Raw genomic sequence first — 22,620 nt, forward strand, 5'->3', positions numbered from 1 at the left:
TTCCTGAAATCCCTCTCTTTCTCATAGTATCATGACCACGTGTATAATCCAGGACCTAATATTGTCCGCACCCCACCAGTTGCACATTGGGATTGAAAGATTTTTATTGATCTTAGACTACCACAAACAAATGCAGTAATAATTTTTTGTCGCACTATATATATTTGAAAACATTGTTGTATACACTGTGGCAATAACTAACTTGAGATGCCGAATCAACCGGGTACATATTTCCTAAGGATGTACTGGTTTATAACGGCAAACTAAACTGAGATACTGCTGATGCTGATTGGGGCTGGTGCTGAAATGGTTGGGAAACATAGTAAGCAGAACTCTAGTGTTATCTGATTAGTGTTATCAAAGTGTCAAATTTCTTTTGCATGTTATTTGAAGAACACTGAACCTATAAGATTTGGCAGAAACTGGACAGTTCAGTAATGGTAAATACATAACAGAAGGTACAGTGGTTTCTCTGACCATTGCATTCATGTTACGTTGATAAGATTTGGCTGTTATTGCATGCAATTGTTTATGGCGGCCCCAGAACTGACTGACTTGCCCAAAGTTCGATGTGAAATACAAGAAATATTGGGTGTGAGATTTGATTGCTAGTGACTACAGGCCAAAATAAACTACAGCTGCCTGAATAGAACTTGATTATATTCATTGTGCTATATGAAAAGGAAACTTAAAATATCAAGTCCAGGCCACACTAGGAAAGCTTGGTGTCAGACTGTTTGCTGAATTTTTTTTTTATATGTTTGCAAAATTTTCTAAACGTTTACTGTCCAAAAACTCAGTAGGCCACATGATGCTTACCACTTTGTGCTTTGTTCTAATTGTGTCGTATTACTATCACCCTTTTTTCATTTTTTAGTCAAACAGTATTTGGAAATTGTTTCCAAACAATGTGGAAACAATTTACATGTGCAAGACATTTTCCATAACTAAATTGTGTGTGAAGAAAGTTTTCTGTTATGGATTGGGCTAAATTGAAATTAAACTAATCTTAGCTGTTACAAAAATCTTAGAATATTTTAGTGGGAGAGGAACTAGATTTGGTAAACATGTGCAAGGGATATTTACTTTAATAATTGTCTTTACATTTAAGTTATATTTACAATATTTTTCCTCATATGCTGTTTATAATCTCTTGAGACCTAACATATGTACGTAGTATGTTACTCGGCAAGAAATGAATTTTTTTTTTGAGTTCTGGCTGGTAATAGAAATATTTGTGTTGTGCCTGGTCATCAGATCTAACTTTCATAAATCAAATAAAGTTTATTCCAAAATGCCAAATAGACGTGTTAATATTTGAGAACAGTACTTTTCAGCAATATCTTTTCGTACTGCACCAGAATTGTAATCGAACATCATAGTGAATTTCCCTCTGAAGGTGTGTAAATTGATTACGACAGGGCTTTTAATACAATGGATTGTTGTTGATCGTATGATGTGGCTGATTTTGACATGTTCTCCACCATCTGTCACCAGTGGAGTTACATTCCCTAAATTTGAGGTTACAAAGTCCCCCTCATATTCCTTGTCTGTGTGTGTCAGTAAGTGAAGTGCTTTATCCGTAAGGACTTTCTCACTCTCAATGCCATCCTTGATTAGTTGATGCAGAGAACGAACGTAGTCCCAGAACTTATCACCAAGGTTTCTAGGTGTTTCTGTGTACAGTTTCAAAGGCCCTCCAAAATGGCACCCCAGGGAAATAGGCGGTTTATTTTCCCAGTATCTTCTCAAGTTAACCAAATGGAAATTCGGAACAGAGTAGGAATCTTTCACCAAGCCATATTCAACTAAGGTGTCTGTCAGTGCTACAGCAACAAGAGCTGAGAAGGCAGAGTTCACAGTGACTTTCTCTTGTCGGCATTTTTGTATAAACTTCAAAGTCACATTCTGACTAAGTACTCTCGCTAAAGTCACAGTTCTCTTTTCTGTTGATGTCTTGTCAGAAATTTGTGTTATGTTTGCCTTTTGATTCTTTTGTACTTCATTTTCCTGAATGAGTCTGTCACGCAGACGAGAATCAGATTCAATCATTTCTTTCTTTCTCAAAATTAATTTGACTGTTGCATCTTCTGGGAAATATTCACCCAGTGGTTCATCATCATTTATAGGCCTATTAGAAATGATATCGTTCAAAATAGAAATGAAGAAACCCATGATGTACATGTTTGTTGTACCATCCACAACACCATGGTGAAAACCAAAGAACATGAAGTAGCTGTGTTTCAGGTCTGGATCCAGGTCTTCAGGATCTATGTCTGAGATTTTGTCTGGGGAATCCTTCAGAAGACGGGCACAGAACATAGGACCTGTTTCTGTGTTCGATTGAAAAGCGCAGAGGATGCCCCTTACTTCTTCCACTGTCTGACCTTGAAGAACCTGTGCAGTTAGGGATACAATACAGAAAAAGGATGATAAGTTTTTATTTGCATAGATATTCATGGCTGTTGAAATTCAAGTAGGCAAGAAATTCTCATGCACTGTATCTCCATAGGAAAGGAAACTCTTTCACATATGAAAAGAAATGGAAAATGTATACTTTTTATTCTATGTAGTAACCTTTATTATTTTCAAGCATTCATTTACAAATTTCATATATGTAATATTCTATTAATCTTGTTCCTGCTAATTTGTGAATTTTTACTGTGAATACTATGTGTATTCTGAATGATATTTGGTTCCCTTCATAATGCATAGCCTTTTCATTCTGGTATAGGTTACTCAATGTTGAATGATGAACAGCTGTCCCAGAAAGCTCTTTTGAGACCAACAAAATGAGGTAAGGTTGAATTTAAGATGTTGGATATAAAATCCTCAATATCTTATGTAGTTAACCAAGCATACACTAATTGCTCTTTGTTTTTTTCCAAGTAGAAGAGATCTAGTTTTGAAGTTTCTGGTTTGGCAATACTGTAGTAATGAACAAAAAGAGCAGAATCAGATAATGGTTGTTAGACTGAGACAGAATAAGGACTTAGACTGAAATATTAAGTGGGCTACATTTAAGGGAATGGTATTTACATTGTTTTAATTTCCCAGCTGGCCTAGCAAAACATTAATTCCATTGTGCGACTTATTTAGATGGGAAATAAACTGTAGTTTCATAGGTTCTACCTTGACACATAATGTTTAATCTTTGCTCATCCCTAAACAAACTCAGAAAATTTTGTCGTAATTTTTTAGGTTTTGATAAATTGAATGCCGTTGGCTATTACTAAAGATTGAAAAACTTGGATTTTTGTTATTTTAGAATTCTATATAAAAGGTGAAAAGTTAGTCCGTTGCACTTACCTTGAAGTCAACATTAGGATTGGTGGCTCTCTTTAACCACAAAGTTCCTTCGCGAGGAGCAAGTGCCACCCCGAGATTTGGTACTCTTCTGCAAAAGGCAGTTTGTTATTGTAACTATTATGAACTTAGTTATTACTATTACAACTACTATAGCAAAGACTCTAATGTTTTCTCCCTTCGTTTTAAGCATTTGATGTTTTGCATATATTACATGTATATGGAGTGATGGTTGGCAAGGTATTCTTTTCGCTTGTTCCCTACTTTTTGTCTGGATGATGAAAAGAAGGGATTAATTTTCAGAATTAATCCATATATTGATTTAGTATAAGATAAAAGAAAATTAACTGTAATGCACTACATAGTGTATTTTATAGAGTTAACCAAGTTCAGTGTGATGTGACTTCTACATTGCTAACTCAGTAAGGTATGACTTCTAAAATTAGCAGTGAATGACTTGTAATACATATTTAGCTCTCCAGTTGAGAAATTGTAGATTTGAGATGGGGATGAAATGGTACTTTGTATTTAGCAATGGTCTGTTTTGCCTGTAGAATTCACTATTGTTAGCGAAATTATCTCTTTAATTGTATGAGTTTTCGTTCTCCTTTGGTAACTTTGAACATGATGACAAGTGTCAAATATACTGTGTTCTCCTTGTAACAAAAGATTTTTAGAATTATGAGTGAATGTGATGAAAAGCATATTTCGTTTTTGGAAATTCTAATAAAATTATGCCTCATTGAGAATGACTGACAGTATGTACTATATCCATTGCCTCATTGAGAATGTCTGACAGTATGTACTATAACCAAAGAGCTAAAATCTCTGTACATCATAAAAAAGTTTCTTTTGTTGGGTAAATAGCAGTATTGGCACTTGAGTCCCTACTACCATGTTTTTATTTTGGAATGCTTTATCAATAATTCTTTGAAGGGTAAACTATCAAAGTCATGCTTTGTGGACCAATTAGCTGTTGTGAGATAAAATTAAAGAAACTATCACTTACTGTTAATGTTTGGTAACTGAATTGAGTGAATTACATTACTCTTTAAAAGAGGCGATGAATTTCATTGGGAAACCCGACTACGTTCTGCATACAGGAGAGCTGAAAAATGTTAACAGTAACTTTTTACCCATAAAGATTTTGATCCAGTTGGTTCTTTAATACTTAGCTTTAATCAGTAACCCATTTCCTAAGCATTTTGGTGAAGGCATCAAAACATATTTATCCAAATGGAATTTTTATTCTAAAATTAATGTTAATAATACTTACCTGTATAATTTATCTAGCCCTAAATCCCCAAAAACCGCACCAAAATTTACCACATTGGCAACCCTGTTACCTCCTATTCTGTCCGCCAGTTGGCAACACTGCCGTTGACAGTTACAAAACCTTCCCTCAATATCAGTTGTGATAGGCAGATCGTGGGGTAGTATGGGTGGGACTAGATAAATTATACAGGTAAGTATTATTAATATTAATTTTAGAATAAAAATTCCATATTAATAAACATTACTTTAATATAATTTATCTAGCCCGATTAACCACATTGAAAAGGAGGAGGGAATCTGAGTACAATTTCCCCTTCGGACAAAATATACATCATAGGCAGTTAAAACTCAACCCAAGGTCTAAGATACTAAGAACTCAAAGTCTCCTACCACAATGCCGCCGAACTGCGGTAGCACAGGACAAGGAGTAAGTGCATAGTCAGTCCGTCTGTACTAAAGTCAGGTGACCAGTCAGACAAATCGAGGACAGCAAGGCTGCACCCTGAAGACTATCAAGCACTATTCTTTCCCTGAAGGATGAGTGTCTGGACTGTCTGGGCGATTCATAGCTAAGCAAACCTTGGGGGTGTATCAACGCAACCCAACGTCGCCAGCAGCAAATTGGCTCATGAGCAACTCCTGACTCGAGCTTTCTGGTGCCAAGAGAAAGGAGCGCGGAGCAAAAAAGCGATTCAGTCCCGAAGGACGAATGCCTGACAGTCCAACCTGGTCTCATGTTACACGATCATCGGGGGTGTATCAACGCAACTGACTTCGTCAACAAGAAATTCAGGGCTACTAAATGTCGCCTGATCTCGCACGAGTGTCTGACTCCGAGAAAACAGATGAGACAAAAAGTAGATGGTGAGCGAGTCACCAGATGACAGCAGACGATCCATCGACTAATTCCCTGTCCAGGACAGTGGAAGAAGCATAAGTCGTCAGGACAAGCGAACCAGTGGCTAGTCTTAGGTCGGCATTGACTCTGGGAGAAGCGTAGTCGCCAGTGCCGATAACCCAGTGGCTGGTCTCATGTCACACTAACAATAGAAGCAGCATGAGTTGCCAAGTAGTCAGTCCTTGTCATCAACAACACCTAAATACCAAACTGCCTAATTCCCATTATAACTAAGGCAAAAACTGCCAGGGGTTATAATACAAAAACAAAAAACAACAAATATATACAACAAAACAAAAATTAATGAATAATATATAGGTAACAACCAAACGTAAAACAGGAAGACTACCTAATTCTCCTGTCTGACGACCTGTCCTGCCATCAACAACGGGCCCAAAGAACAAAGGTCGCCTAGAACTAGAGAAATATCCCTCAAGTAAAAAGAGGCAAAAACAGAATTAGAATGCCAAGTCGCCGCCTCAAGCACCTTGGCGACTGAGACGTTCTTCATAAAAGCTACTGATGTAGCAACTGCTCTAATACTGTGTGCTCACGGCGTCTGGTCTTCACCGGGAGCCGAACCACCAGTTTTAACAATCAGATCTCTGAGAAAAAAGGATACACCATTCTTTGATATAGGTCTCTTGACATTTCGGGGTGAAACAAACAGATGACGGGGACGACCCTGAATGTCCTTCGTGCGGGGTAAATAGCATGAGAGCGCCCTAACAGGGCGAAGAACTAATTCCTCATTTAAATTACCGACAAAGTCGACCAGCAACTTCAGTACGAAAGACCTGGGAACGGGATTATCAGACAATTCAGTCTTTGCGGCAAATTCAGGAAGGCATGACAAAATCATGTCTTGTCCAGATCTGGCAACAAGAAAAGAGAGTGCTTGCAGTTCACCCACCCTCTTGGCTGTAGCCACCGAGACAAGGAAGAGTGTCTTAGAAGAGAGGTCCCTAAACTTGGCAGAATTCAGAGGCTCAAACAGAGGGAACCTTAAGGCTTGAAGGACTTTGTCAATGTCCCATGTCGGAGGCGAACACTGCGGACTGGATCGAGATAGGGAAAAAGATCGAAGTAAATCTCTAATGACATAAGATGAAGAGATCTCAGGGAGCCTTGCCTTGAAAACATAGGAAAGCATCGACCTATAACCCTTAATGCATAAAGGTGACAGGGCCCTGTCATGATGTAAATGAACTAAAAACTCTTACTACTTTTGGTAAGGACGGTCTAGAAATTGAATGTCCTTGAGACTTACACCAACGCCTGTAAACCGACCATTTAGCCTGATAATTTACTCTGGTTGATTGGCATCTGGCAAGAGCCAACTGTCGCGCCACTCTGGAGGAGAACCCTTCGTGCTTGGAGAACCTCCTGACAGTCTCCAGGCATGAAGATGAAGCATGTGGAGCCTCTGATGGAACCGATGAAAATGGGGTTGTTTGAGAAGATCTGGTCTCTCTGGCAGATGAATGGGGGCCTCCACCAGTGCTTCCAGAAGGTTGGGAAACCACTCCTCCTGTGGCCAGAAGGGGGCGATCAAGGTGAGATCCAGACGCTTGGTTTCCCTCACTTTGTTGAGGACTGACCTCACCAGAGAGAATGGAGGAAAAGCATAGGCTTGAAGTCCCTCCCAGTCCTGCAAAAGAGTGTCTGTCCCGGCACTCTGAGGAGTCTGGTAAGGGGCAAAGAATATCTGGCACCGAAAATTCAGTGGGGTGGCAAACAGATCGACTGTGACAAGCCACTTCTTCCTGAGGCTGTCGAAGACTTCCTGGCAAAGTGTCCATTCCGACCCTTGAACTTCGTTCGGTCTTGACGTGGCGTCTGCTAAGACGTTGTGATGGCCCAGGATAAACTGAGGGACCAACGTAATCTCCCTGTCTTCTGCCCAACACAGGATTGATCGGGCTTCTTGAGTGAGAAGATCCGACTGTGTGCCACCTTGGTTTCTCAAGTACGAGACTGCTGTGGTGTTGTCGACAAAGATCGCGACAACTGACTCCAACAGTTGATCCTGAAATGAAAGAAGGCCTAGGTACACTGCCCTTAGTTCCCTCCAATTTATTGACATGATCCTCTCCCCCTCTAACCAAAGGCCCGAAGCGGCTTCGGAGCCCAGGTGTGCGCCCCAACCTTGATCCGAGGTGTCTGACCAAAACATTAGAAGAGACGTCCCTGACTTGAGGCGGTGAACTTGCATCCACCAACGGAGATCCTTCCGACATTGTGGAGAAGAGGCGACTATCGTGTCCTCGGACACAAAATCCCACGACCAGAGAAGTGTCGACTGAAGGGACCTCATTCTGAGACGTCCTCCGGGAACCAGTTGGATGAGGGATGACAAATGGCCCAGGAGAGTCCTCCAAAGAGAAACTGGCTGCATTACGGAGGACAAAAATTCTTCGATCAGACTCAGAAACTTGTCTATCCGTTTCTGAGCGGGAGAAGCCCTCAAAATCTGGGAATTCAAAACAATCCCCAGATAAGTCATGATCTGGCAAGGGATTAGATTGGACTTGTCGAAGTTGACACGAATGCCCAACTCGACACAAAGAGACAGAACTATCTCCCTTGACCGGAGACATTTCTCTAGAGATTCGGCCTGGACTAGCCAATCGTCCAGATACCGAAGCATCCTTACATTTAACTGATGCAGAATAGCCGAAACAGGAGCCATCACCCGAGAAAAGACCAGTGGAGCAGTGGTGAGGCCGAAACAAAGGGTCTTGAACTGGAAAAATCCCGAGTCCGTGAAAAACCGAAGGTAGGGTCTGCTTCTTGGATGGATGGGGATTTGCAGATAAGCATCCTGCAGATTGATGGAAATCATCCAGTCCCCCCTCCTGACGTATGAAAGAACAGTCTGGACCGTCTCCATCCTGAACTTGGACTTGAGAATGAACTTGTTCAAGACCGAAAGATCTATGATGGGGCGCCAGGCACCCGAGGCCTTTAGAACTACAAACACCCATGAGAAAAACCCGGGAGAAGGAGGAGCTCGCTCTATGGCATCCTTCTCCAAGAGGGCTGAAAGCCCCTTCTCCAAGGCTTGACCCCTGATTGAGTGAGGGGAATAACTGCTGAACTCGAGAGGACGATTGGAAAGTGGAGGTCTGGAAACAAAAGGGATCTCGTAACCTTCCTTCAGGACCTCCACCACCCAAGCATCCACCGCTCTCCCCTGCCAAGCTGACCAATGGTGGGAGAGACAAGCTCCTACTGCGGTCTCCAGGTGAGGTGATGACTCCTACTTCCGAAAATTCTTACGCAGAGACAAGGAAGAAAAAGAAGAAGAAGAAGAAGAAGGTCATCCTGTAGGTTGAGCTCTTTCTCTGCCCTTAGAGCCACGCCAAGAACCTCTCCCGCGTTTCAAAGGGTGAGCACCAGAGGATGAAGTAGAGGCACCTGAGATGTACTCTGGAAAAACGAGCCAGAAGGAGGTTGTTGGGCTGGAGCAGAAGGTACAGATCTGGCCCTAAACTTACGCTTACTCCTTGAAGGAACGGAGGAAGACCATAGGAAAAAGCTCTTGATAAGGCCCAGTGAGCTTGGGAAGAGGCATCACCTTGATGTTCCTTCAAAACCTCAGAAAGCACAGACATATCGAAAAGGAAATCACCAAAAGGAGAAGAGGACAACAGATGGGTTCTCTGAATCTCCGATACAGAGGAGGGTAACTGCGACAAATACAGGTTACGTCTTAGAGAAACAAGAAAGGCCTGCATTGAGGCAGCAAGCTCGTTCTGATGTACAGAAGCAATTGAAATGGATGAGCAGAATTTGTCAAAAAGAGGAGCATCAGGAGGAACAAACCCGGAGTCCTTGATATACATTAAAAGCCCTCTGAGGACCCACATATTGAAGGATTGAGCTTTTTGTAAGGAGCTCATAACAGACTCCATGGCAATAAAATCTTCGATTGAGACAGAGACTGAAGCCTTAGAAAGCATGGGTTGACCCGAAAGTCAGACAAAATCAGGATTTGGTTTGGGGGGTCGGGAGAATGAAGAATCATCCGCCACCTGATAAACTCCTCTCCGGTGTCGTAGAAGAGAAGAGAGCTTCCTCTTCCCTTCCCCGATCGCCTTCGAAAGTTTAGCGGCAACGTCCACCCTCACTCTCGCGAACCTCTGAGCAAAGGGAAAACGTAAAAATTCCCATGACTTGGAAGGACCTCGCCTGAGGAAGAAAACTCAAAATTAAATCAAAAAGTTTCTTGCACTCTACATCATGACATCCGTTCGAGGAAACATCAATATCACACGAATCTGCGTTATCATCATCATCGTTAGATCCTAACTGAGAAACTTCCCTTGAAGTAAGATCCTGATGACTAGCTATCTTAGGCCTGACACTAATACCCCTCCCCCCTTTCTCCTAAAATAGCGCCCTTTGGCACTGTTACGGGAGTAACAGGGGACACGTTGGGTAAAGATTCGTCAGGCACCTGCCCAGACCGGATACCCCCTAGGCCTACGCCACAACGGGGTTCACAAGCCGGGGCATCTGTCGCACCATTACCCATGGTGCTGTCGACAGGTACCAGACGAGGAGCTGAAAATAAATCTAAAAGTGTTAGACATTCTAGTAAAGGCTTCTTGAAAATTCTCTGACAGCTTGTTAAACTTAGCTGAAATATCTCTATCTTAACTAAGTTGTAATTTTTTAAAATTCTGTTTCCATCTAGTTTCCATTGCCAAAATCTTTGAATCTACATCAGAAATGACTTCACTAATTACTGGTTGTACCTGGGGAAAAGCATCAATTAATTCGGAATCGGAATCGTACGATACCGAAACCGAAGAGCAGGAACCATGAGCGCCCAAGTCAAAGAAATCGTTAGATACAGTTCTAGCTATCGATTTCTTTTTCTCCTTAACCGATCTTTTATGCTGCAAGATTCTTTGGTGTTTCATATAAGCAGTCATATCCTCGTCAGACCAGGGCTTACATAAGTCGCAACGAGAAGTCAAGTCACAAACCTGTACACGACAAGAGCTACAAATGTCATGGGGTTCATACTCCCTGCTACTCATCCTTGTCCCACAAGCCGGGCAGTTCCTGATGTTGCTGGCAGAAGGAAGCATCGCATTATCTTGGCAATCCATTGTAGAGTTGGACAGGTCAGTAGTTCCGGGTCGCGCAAAAGTTCGTAATATAAGATAAGTACCACAACAGAAATCAAAGTTAATTCACTATTTCGTGATGTAATCGTGAGTGGTAATTCATATAAAGTATCATTAACAAATAATGAAAGCTTTAAAGGCACAAAAAGGTTTTAGGAAATTTATAAAGAGCGGCCATGATGTAAACAACACAGGCGCTCATTAACAACTGATTTTGAGGGAAGGTTTTGTAACTGTCAACGGCAGTGTTGCCAACTGGCGGACAGAATAGGAGGTAACAAGTAAATTTTGGTGCGGTTTTTGGGGATTTAGGGCTAGATAAATTATATGAAGGTAATGTTTATTAATATCAAAGTTTATTGGGAGTTGAAAGTGAAAAACTTTCCATGAGGTAGCTATATTAGATAGAAAACCACTCTTGCTTGCTGTGAACTGTACATCCATCTTTGGAATACGTATGTGGAGATTTCAGTAAGTGCTTGGTATATTCAAACCACTTTCCTACATGCTAGATAGAGGGATAAATTGTGAAGGACAAACTGCTGGTCTGATGAGCAGTTCGTGAAGGTAGCGCAGTCCATGCAAGGTTAAATGGAAATGTCAAATGGTAAGAATCTCACTTTCTCAGCAGGGCCAGCCTTAGGTTGCTGTAGGTTCCCCTTTTAGCAGAAAAGAAAGGACCATCATTTACCTCTTCTTAGATGTATGGGAATTTTACAAACCACTGACAGTTGGATTGATTCCTGGTGAGGATAAAATCCCTCACCCTTTCTTCAATGTTTTTCTGGCAACAAAAATTCAAGCTTTCTCTCTTTGATCATTTACGAAAGGAATGTATGCATCTCTGAATTAAGTTCCATTCACAAACTGAGGACAGTGATGATATCGGTAAAACGCGATCAGCTGAGACTGTAAACAATCCTAAAATGCAAATGGCGCATCATCGTTTTGTTCTTATAATGTAATACAATAATACATGTAATATGATTACAGTTAAACATGTTTTATTTAAATTAGCATTATTCTCAATACAACTATTATTCGACTTTTGCAAGTGGATATCTATCAGTATAACAACCTGACCGAGGCAATTATTTCTCTCTCTCTCTCTCTCTCTCTCGTCTTCCATCGGTCTTCTCTGCCTCTCGTCTCTCTCTCTCTCTCTCTCTCTCTCTCTCTCTCTCACACATCGATTTTGATATTAATGATACTCCTCCAACCTCCACTACAAAATTCCGGTTTTTAGAATTCTGAATGAAGCGATTATTGTAAACATGTATTGGCATAAACAACTGAATTGAGAAACAGCTGATTGCTGACGTCATTTACCGTAACTATCGAGCGTTTATTAGGAGCTCTGTTAAAATTGTTAAACCCTGCCGATTCTCAATGGTGGCTTTCATAAGAAAAAATAAAATACATTATTGTTCATTTCTCTTGCAGTGGAGATCTCAAGAAACAATACTAGTAAATTAAAGCAGTAAGTTAAAGCCAAGGGTGAATAAAACGAATAACGGCCAGGCGGCAGAGATGTTCGGAACTGGAAAAATCACACCCTCTCAATGCTTATACAATGAAGTAAAATGTGCACGTTTTCAACCAAACTACGTTGTGATAAAAGGTATCTCCGAATGATATCTCTTGACATATAATGGCAATGAAGATATGGATAATACTCAAATCAGCCGAGATTTTGAGAACAACATCAAATGCAAATAATGTACATAACGATGTTTATATTCTGTAATACAGTAACGATATGGTAGTAATACTGTTATTAGATAAAACAAGCAAAACAACCTTTATTTAAGTCATCATCATTATTAATATAGTTTTACTGTTTAATTTTTTCAAATAACTTTTCTCCAAAAAACATTTTGATTTATAATTTAGAAGTCGTCCTATACTACATATATGAGCTGAATTCATGAAAATTTGCCATGATTTTTGGCCTCGTCTTATCTCCAGGTCGCCTTATATGCGGAAATATACGGGAAATAGGGTGGAAATATGTTACATAGAGAAACCCGCGAATAGCTGAGTCCACGAATCTTGAGTACGGGAGTTTCACTGTATTCTTTACTGCATGATGACTATATGCTAAGGTTTGTTTGCTGCTGGAGGATTCTACCCAAAAGTACCTAATTCTCTTTAATGTTATGGTTACTCACCTTTTGCTATGAGGCCTAGTCGTTGTATATATTTGGCTAATTGGAATGTGACCTGTAAATCTTGACCAGGGGTAGTGATGTCAATGCACCGCATTGTCAGTGCACCTCATGCGGTGCACTGTAGGCATTACATAAGGGTTTCAGTGTCCCTTCGGCTCCTAGCTGCAACCCCTCTCATTCCTTTTAGTGTACCTATGTTTATATGCGCTTTTTTTTTTATCGTACTTTCCACCGTCTCCTAACATTTATTTCATAGTGCAACTGCTTGGTTTTCTTCCCGTTACACCTTTCAGATTTAGCACTGAATGACCTCATAGGTCCCAAAGAGTTTGGCCAACCTTTTGACAGGGCGCCATCTTGCTCCTGTCTTGTTAAGCCGCGCTCACTCACCTGAGCACTGTCTCAGCTTTTCTCTCCCTTTCTCTTTCTTATCATATGCTGCTGATTGTTAACTGAAGGTTTCTATCAAACATTAAGATGTTTGTCAAAACACTTACGATAGTTTATAACCTTATTACAGTTTTAATTTTAAAATACGTAAGTATTATGAAATATTATACATGGTTTCAAAATTCACTGTTTACCCATATTCATTATAGCTTTTCTCATCTCCCTAATTCACTGCCTTTTGATTTTAACTTCAGGAGTCTACCCTTAATGCACTAGTCGTCCTAATAAATTGCTCGTTTCCAAAACACTTTTCATTTGCCCGAAAAATATTTTCTGCATTCTGAAATAAACTGAAGCAGGCATCTGTGCTATAAACTAGGCAGTTTTTTCTATATTCTTTTGATTGAGTCAATCTTTGAGAAGGATCTTTCTGTGTTGACTGGTTGCTCTCTATTGTTTGAAGGCAAAACGTGCAATGATTATTTGACTTTTTAACATTTTTTATGCAGTAACTAGCAATATAATGGAGGCTGCTCAGTTCTGCTTGATTCATCAAATTGTCACTTGAGAATTGGTCAAAATCATGTTCCTCAGTTTCATTTTCAGCATCTACGTTATAATTACTTGCACTTGAGCATTTCAGAAACTGTGCAACTGATATTAATATCAGAGACTGCCGAAATTCTAAGGCAGTTGGCATTGGGTTTTTCAGTGCTATGGAGCTAAAAAAGTTTTCTTGACAATATTGAGTGAATCTGGATGTCCGTAAAAATCTGTGACCTTTAGCCAAGTAATTGCTTTGGAGATTAAGAATGGAAGTGGTAGACAATATCACTCCAGTTTGTACTGGCTTCCACTGTGCATTAACTCCAATACGTATTTCAAGAAACACTTACAACTTGCTGAAGATGCAGTATAGCTTTCTTATAACAGGATTCACTGACATTACTTAGTGCCATGATTGGATGTCTACTTGACATTAAATCGAACTAATTATTTATCAAACCAATGAACCAAGCTGTTGTAAGCAAGTCTTTACTGTATTCTTCGCGTTCAACCAAATAATGAAATCCTGCTTTTACCGAATTGCTAAAGAAATTTAAAGCTCCTCATAATTTCATTTTCTCAAAATGTGATGGATTTACATGAGTTTCAGACAGTTTTGCCGCAAGCTTCAGATCTCTACCTTTCAGAAAAGATATCAAACTTTTGACATGTTCATGTGTCACGTCCTTTGATGGCAAATCAAACTGTTTTACCATGTCGTCACTCAAATGAGTAATGATATTGCCTTTCACTAGACATGACCACAAGTTCTTTATGATATGTGGTACATCGTGGATGAAGTAAAGAAATTGTTCTTTGCTAATAGGATGAGCGGTCCCATTAACTATGCTACAGTTTCCGGAACAGATAATACCAAAACTCTTGAGAAGGGCCCGATTTGCACTCCCCATGTCTGATGTGATGGCACTAACATGCAATCCAGTGGCATGGGGCCGCTTCAAAATATCCAAAACCAAAGGTTTTAAAGTTTCCCCCTTGACTCTATTTCCTGTTTCTTCTCTTGTGCCTTTTTATCTTTCTTTCGGAGATTTTGTTCGTCCTTATTAATGCTGCTTCTCGTAGTTCTCCAACAGGATTGGTAGAATCGCTACTGGTAGCATCAGTACTATTGCCAGAATGGTCACGGGGATTTTGATTTTGTGAACAGCAGATAACTTAAAGCGTTTAAGTCCATGAGCTCTTCCCGATTCGTACTGATCATCCTCAAAATGATCCTAAAGATAAAATAAATCATTGTTAACTAAAGGTCTGAATATCAGCAATGAAAATATGTTATTTAGTCATATGCTATATTACTACCAGTAAAAATGCAAATGTTGCACATATGAAAAGTAAAGAGGAAAAATCTTGAACGTATACCGAACATAAATAAGATCTGTCAAGGGCTTTTCAATTTTCTCGTTTCACTTTAATCTTCCATTGCCGTCGTCTCTCTGGGTTTCTAGGGAATCTGTGCATCATTTTACCCTGTCCATACTGCAAGGAACAGCTTAGTGCTACACAGCCAATCATTGGAGTACAGTATGTAATCTACTGAAAATTAATAAAACGTTTCTCCGTGTGCGACGTGCTTGTGGCGTGACGGTTCTGACTGTGTCAGGGCAGTCGGACAGAGGCAAGATGGTGCCCATCAGCCAGTGACCTTGAATAAATGGTTCGGACCATGGCCAAACTCTCTCTATATACGGCTCTGATCTATACTACACAGGACAAGAATTACCACTTATAATCAATTAAAAAAGGTTAAATGAAGGGAATTAGGTTTGCACAGCATGGGACGGCAGGTAATCATAAAAGCAAAAATAATTAGTGAAATTTTAATACTTACCTGTAGAGGTGGATGACTGCTCTTTTGACTTGTTCCTCCTGGAGTGGAGCTTTGCTCTTAAGGGCGAGTTGGTACCATACCAGAAAATGTCCTTGTTTGTGGCGGTTATCCATCATTTGCTCCAGCATAGAGGCCTTTCTCAGCCATTGGCCGTCGAAGTAATTCTTATCGTTTGGTCTGAAAAGAAAGGAACTTGAGATCGGCTGTTTGCAAAAAAGTGGCTTTGCTTTTACGGTGTTCACATGCCTTCAGATGATTGTATTGCTATCTGTTTATATTGTGAAATTATCCTACTTCTCGTCCTTGTTTTCTTACCTAAATATCAAATTAATCTTTCTAGAAATCACTGTTAAAGGTGAAATATATGTAATATTTTAATTGCCGAATTCTTTTGTATATGGGTGAAAATATATAGTATTTAGAAATTAAGTTGTACAGTGTTTGAATTACGATAATTCGCCTAACGATAATTCGATTTTACGATGGGGTTAGCTATTAACACCGATACGACAATATTTTGAAAAGAATTTAAAATTTCGCTCGCAAGGAGTGCAGGCAGCAGCGTACAATCAGGCAGCGAAAGAGACACAATAGAACAACTTCTTTACCTCCATTTCTTTCTCCCATCTTCTAGTTAGATAAGTTACAAAATAAAAAAAAGAATGATAAAAGTATTGTTACTAATGTTATACTCCTTGCGTAAATATGCACAACCATAAACAACCGAACAAGAAACAACTTTTTTTGCCAAGTACAACCGAATCGAATAACAACATCCGTTTTACTGGTATTTCAACATCGTACGATAGTAAACAATTACCCACGGTCTAGGGACCGTGCAATTACCGTAGTTATGTTATAAATGACGTTATGTAGAATAGGACTGATATATTTTTATGTTATACCTTTTTTCGCTATGGATAAAAGATCGGCAAGGAAATGTAGCTATTGCTAAATTAAACAGCAAGTTGTGTAAGTGTTTACATAATAAAAATATGGAATGTTAGTCCAATATATATAAAAGATTGCTTGCAGGAATGTGATCAGACTAGAGACGCTAAAGATGACGTTATACCATAAGTATGTAGGCTAAGATAACATGCCGTCACCTGTAGTCATTCGATTGTTTATAAACATTAGTCCAAGCTCCCTGCTTGAGACAACTACCCCGACCTATAATTCAAACGGCCTACGTGATCTGTAGCGTGTCTCATTTGATTGTGTGTTCGTATGAAACTATGTCATTTGTATGTATGTTCATATGTTCGAACTACTGTCTGTTCCTTCATAACTTGTAACAGAGATGGTAGACAGGAGAACAGAGTTAGCTATCGTCATTAGAAGACCTGTACCTCTTTACCTAAGCTTTATCATGTAGAAGAATAGGATTAGCCATCATCATTGGCAGAAGCGATCAAGCTATCGTTATTAGAAGACTTGTACAATCATATCTGATCTTCACCATGTAAAACTTCAGAATAATACATATAGTTTTATATTTCGTGTTTTCTACAAGAACCTCCTCACCATGAGTTTAACACATCGTCGTAATAACAAACAATATAATACCGACTTCGTAAATGATCTACAAACCCAGACACTCCATTGAAGATGGAAGTGCAATACCAACCGACTTAGCGTAAGATTATCGCTAGTCTAACATTACCTCATAGGGCGCCTTATCATACAAGGCACAAGCCCTAATATTGGTGGCCAGCGTACCAGAAGAACTCTACAACGTCCTACGAAGAAAAACCAGAATAATAAATCATGTATCATAAGAAGTCAACGACGACGGAAGCAGCAGATTCTTCAAGCAACATAGTATCATCGTTAGTGAGCGACTTCAGAAAACAACAAGAACTCTTTAACGACGACGAAAGCAAGAGATTCTTCAACCAACTTAGTATCATCGGTTAGTGAATAACTTCAAGAAACAAAACCGACGTGTCCTTTTTCCTACGACAACGCAAGCTTCGTCTCTCATTAGAATCATTCAAGAAAACATCGTTAGTGAGCGTTTCCGGCACTCCAAGAAACAAACCGAACGCGTCTGCAGCATCGGATCTTTCAAGGGCTCGAATCATCGAAACAACGCGCACGGGGGAAACTGAAGCCAAACCAGGTCGTCCGCTAAATAGAGAAGGAGGACCAAGGCCGTGTGTCGTTATACGGAACACCGTGACTTCCCACAAAAGCAAGCTAAGTACAATTTTTTATTCATTTGGAGTAACTTTGAGTGTTTTTCCTTTGCAGGTCGAATTTCGTTATTCCTGTGGCTGAAGTTACGAGACATTCTTAATCTTATTTTTTTTTTACAGAAATTATCTACATCATTGAGATATTGCTACTGCGAGTTTTTATCTTTGAGTGTCTGTTTCCAGAAGTTCTACTGAAATATCATAATCATATACTATGTTAATTTTATCATTTTGGGTGATTATTAATCCCTTACGTAACAAATCATATTAAACAAGTGAATATGCGTTTACGCAGTGGACGTCTGTATTTATACAGATGCATGGATGGAGGGGTCGTTAAGCACCGTAGTTGATTAGAAAACACACAAAAAACAAGTGGAACACCCGTACAAACTATATAAATTAGAGGTAACACTATTTCGGGTCATGACAATAAATGCTCCTTTGCAAAGTCCCGATCGCAGTTTTAGCCTTGAGTTTTTTGAGTTATATAAAATATCGAACCTCAATGACTCAACTTAACTTTTAAAATATGGCTGGATTTCAAGGAATAACATGTCTGTAAAAAACTTTCATCAGGCTAAATGCGCTGACCAGGATCCCTCACTATTTCAAATTTTAGCAAAGAATGAAGTACAAACAGTTAATATTGAATGCAGTAGTGATAACTTGTCTTATTAGTAATCGCTCAGTTCCTAATAGTTCGTCATTCATTGCTTTATACGTAACCAGCAACATAATGCTAAAAACACACATACGTTGCCGATGGTAATAAAGAGAAGGATCTTAATTATTACAAAAAAAAAAAAAATAGAAACAGTAGCCCGTTCAGAATCAAACAAGCAAACTCGGTGACTGTGTCACCTAGTCAAGCGGTCAAGGTCAGTCAAAAACTGCCGAAGTGTTCAAAGCATAGCAAATTCCATACAATAAGCGACTCTAGCCAGAGGGGGTGGGGAAAAGCGATGTTGGCCAGTTCATACATACGATATCTTTTTGAATTAAAAAGGATTTTTCCTATGAAACACACGACCGTATAAAGTAATCAGAGCAGGTTTTCGATTTTTTTTTAATACGTAAGTTATATAAGTAGTGGTGGATAAAGCCCAACTGTACGGCGCCGCCGGCCGTAAAAATTAGAATATCTTGTTTTATTTCTTTAGTAAACGTAATATCCTGTATTTACGGACTCACTGTCTGTTGTTCGAACTTCCCTAATGAGAAGTCCGGATAAGCGAGCGCTTACAGATACCTCTATAGTTATAAAAAAACATTGATCTGTATCTAGCGTAATTGTAAGATTCATCTAGGGGTATACAAAATATTATCTTACATCCTGCAAAATAAGGCGTGTTTATCAAAGGGAAATCCTATAAACCTTCAAACATATTAAAATCCGTTTGAACAAAAATGAGACAGTTAATCAAATAATAACTTATATAAAGGAACTATACATTTGTCTCATAAATCGTAACATTGTTCAAATGACCCAACAGAATTCTCCCACAACCGCAGTCGCACTTTGCACGCAAAATTTCGAGAAGCATGCACCCTCGAATGTCTTAGTGCGTGTAAAAAAAGACTTTGCCTGGGAAATGAAATTTTAATCCTTCCCGACACTCTGAAATATAACGATTTCCGCGAACAAAGCCCTAAAAGTATACATTATCGTGGATACGGAACGTTATAAATATCGCATTTTTTTTTATTGTTGCTAATTTTTAATCACGCCCCAACCAGTCGTGGATGAATCTCTCTGATAATCTATCTAAAGTAATATCCGTAAAGTCATTCAAGCAGAGGTGATTCAGCAGAATTTTTTTTTTATCTTCTACCTGAATACCAGGAAGTTTCTCCACTAGCGAGTGATCTCTGGAGAAAAACGGATGTCATTGAAAACAAAATACGGTCTAAGGACAAACATAAAGCTATATACGTACCGTCGCATAGACTCTCAATGAAATTTCAAAATAGAGATAAATGACGAAGTTGAAAAATGTTAGTAATAGGAGTCATAGGAAATCAAATAAGCCCATATAATTTTTCCCTCAAATGTCATGCCATAAAAGATCGGATTTCGCGTATCTGCGTAGATTCTGTCGCTTAAACAAGGAAACGACTCCGTAGTTTTCCAGTGCTATGTACCGACGACATCTTATCTCTGTTAGGTTAGAATAAATTTTTTTTCACCAACTTGGACTTACTTAAATGCTTTTACCAGATACCATTACCTAAGTGATTGTACTCATACACCGTTTTCAGCACACTCAGGGGGACATTATCAATTTTTACGTATGCCTCCGGCTTACGTTGCGCCCCAATTACAATATAGTGTTTGGAGACTTTTAGGGGATAACCTACATGCCTATATGGATGATCTTGTAATCCTTTCTAATACCTTAGAAGTACATTCACATAAAACTAGAGCTAGTGCTAACAGAGACAAAGACAAATAATCTCAGAGTAAAATATCTAAATGTGAGTTTTTAAAAACCGAACATGTTTATCTAGGTTTTATGTGTCTAGTCAAGGTCTTAAAGTGTGCCATGGTAAGGTGTCGGCTATTCATAACTTTCCCGGTACTTATTAACGTAAAAGGGGGATACAGCACTTTTGCGCTGTAGTGGGTATTACAATCGTATGTAAATATGTAACTCTTCAATCATGACAGCTCCTTTAACAGATCTTACGAAGAAGAGCGTAGATTTATTATGGTCTGAAAAGCATCAACAGGCGTTCGATATCTTAAAGCGGAAAATGCAGCTCACCTAACTTAAAAATCCCTGATTTAAATAAGGAATTTTTTTTTTATTGCAACAGACGCCTCAGACCAAGGGGTAAGAGGGATACTACTTCAGTAATATGATAAACAGTTCTTCCCTATAGCTTTTTATTCACGTAAACTAAAGCCCTCTGAAAGTAAATATACAGTAATAGGCAAGGAAGGGCTAGGTATCTTTAACTCACTAGTACATTTTAAGTTCATAATCTATGGCTATCCTGATAAAGTCCTTACTGAACATGAGTCCTTTACCGAGTTTTTCAAAGGCTTTAATCACAGTCCAAAAGGAACTCGGTGACAAATGATCATTCAGGTCTTTGGAGCCAAGATAAGATATCTACCTGGGAAGCAAATATCATAGCTGACGCATTATCCCCGCAATCCCGCACCATACAGCAAAGAACCATTAATTAGACTAAAAGATATAGAAACATCCGTGCCTATTGTTAAAACCGTATCTAAACAAGAAAATTCCTTAACCCAAGAGATCGCGACCATTGAATATCTGGGTTGGAGCGCAGAAACTGTTACAAACTGAACAAAGCAAGTGTCACCAGTGATAAGCAAAACAATAAACACCAAACAATAAACACTTCGAAACGGAAACAAGGTCAGCAGCTAAGCAAAACCAATAAACACTTCGACGGAAACAGGGTCAGCGGCTAAGCAAACCAATAAACACTTCGAGCAGAAACCCTAAACGCAAAATATATTTAAAGTATGTGTATCCAGAATAATGTAATCAAATGTAAATATTATATGTAGGACCGTGACGAGGAAAACCCGAAGAACACAGCAGATGACTAACGACCAGTAGGTAGTAATAATAATCTCTTTCATACCAATCGTCATAAACTGGTTGCATTCCGTCATCCAGGGTTCCCGCCCTACTATGTCACAGAAAGCCAAATCACTATTTTACTGGCCTACAATGCTTACAGATATAAAAAGTCACATAACTAATTGTAACCCGTGTCATGAAAACAAGGGATACACTAAGACACCTGTCAGTGAAGGGCCTATCCTGTGCCAAATCAATCCTTGAAAGAATATACGTAGAATTATTAACAGAATTACGAGTCTGACAGAGGGAATAAACACTTCTTAGTGTTAATAGTTCCTTGACACGTTATATAGAATTAATAGCACTAAAAACAAACACCGCAATTGAGTGCGTTAGGAATATTTATGAGTGCTAAATCAGTAAATGATGGAATCAACACATAATAATCTGTGACTCGGGTGGTGTAAATCAATAATAATCTCCTTAACACGTTGTGTGAATTCCTATCCATTAAGAAAACCAATAATATATTTTATCACCCAGAGTCAATCGGTTTGGTAGAATACCGGATAATTAAATAGGAAGTGTCAATGTCTTACGAGTTACAACTCGTGATATTGGATCCGAACTGGATTATAGCGGTTCTCGCTGTTTTAAATACCTTTATCATTTATATCTTGTATCTATAGAATTGATGCCGCAAGTAGCCTTATACTTGTAGCCGGCCGCTAACACTTTTCCACATATTCAAGCCAAACGCCATTTAATTTATCAAATATATATAAAAAATAAAATATAAAATAAATAAAAAAAATAAAATAAAATAAATATGGATACAAGTGGAGTCAATATAATACACTCCGTAAGAAGTCGGAAGGGTTACAAATTATAATAAAAAGGAATCACGATAAAATCAATAAGCAAAACGTAACCATAGATAATTAAATATCCAAATATATATGCGTAAAGATTTGAACTCTAACTTAACGCTTTAGTAATGAAAAATAAGCTAAAAGTTCAAACACATATCCAAAATCTACTGACATATTGTCTGTCCCGGTGATTTATATTCGTAGTCAATGAAAAAAAAAAAATTAAATAAATAAATAAATAAAAAAATAAAATAAATAAAATAAAATAAAATAAAATAAAATAAAAGAGATTTTAAAGTCAGGAAGTCTAGAAGTGAAAATGTTATCTATGAAATAATCCTATATGAATCTTATACAGGGCTAATAATATATATAGAATTTTGTATGGAAACCTTTTCATTAGTT

The 22,620-nt window shown here is 38.8% G+C and overlaps 1 protein-coding gene across 1 annotated transcript in view; it reads right to left on the reverse strand.

Annotated features, from left to right (window-relative positions):
* Positions 1 to 1,009: 1,009 nt before the first annotated feature.
* LOC135226422 (uncharacterized) overlaps positions 1,010 to 22,620 on the reverse strand; it is a 33,660-nt gene continuing 12,049 nt past the window's right edge. The window contains exons 3-5 of the mRNA XM_064265965.1: positions 15,577 to 15,753; positions 3,310 to 3,397; positions 1,010 to 2,397 (exon numbers count right to left, since the gene is read on the reverse strand). Of these exons, the coding sequence (XP_064122035.1) occupies positions 1,285 to 2,397; positions 3,310 to 3,397; positions 15,577 to 15,753 (1,378 nt within the window). The 3' untranslated portion in view covers positions 1,010 to 1,284. The remainder of the gene's footprint in view (positions 2,398 to 3,309; positions 3,398 to 15,576; positions 15,754 to 22,620) is intronic.

This window comes from Macrobrachium nipponense, chromosome 20 (assembly GCF_015104395.2).
Source record: "Macrobrachium nipponense isolate FS-2020 chromosome 20, ASM1510439v2, whole genome shotgun sequence".
NCBI classification, from domain to species: Eukaryota; Metazoa; Arthropoda; class Malacostraca; order Decapoda; family Palaemonidae; genus Macrobrachium; species Macrobrachium nipponense.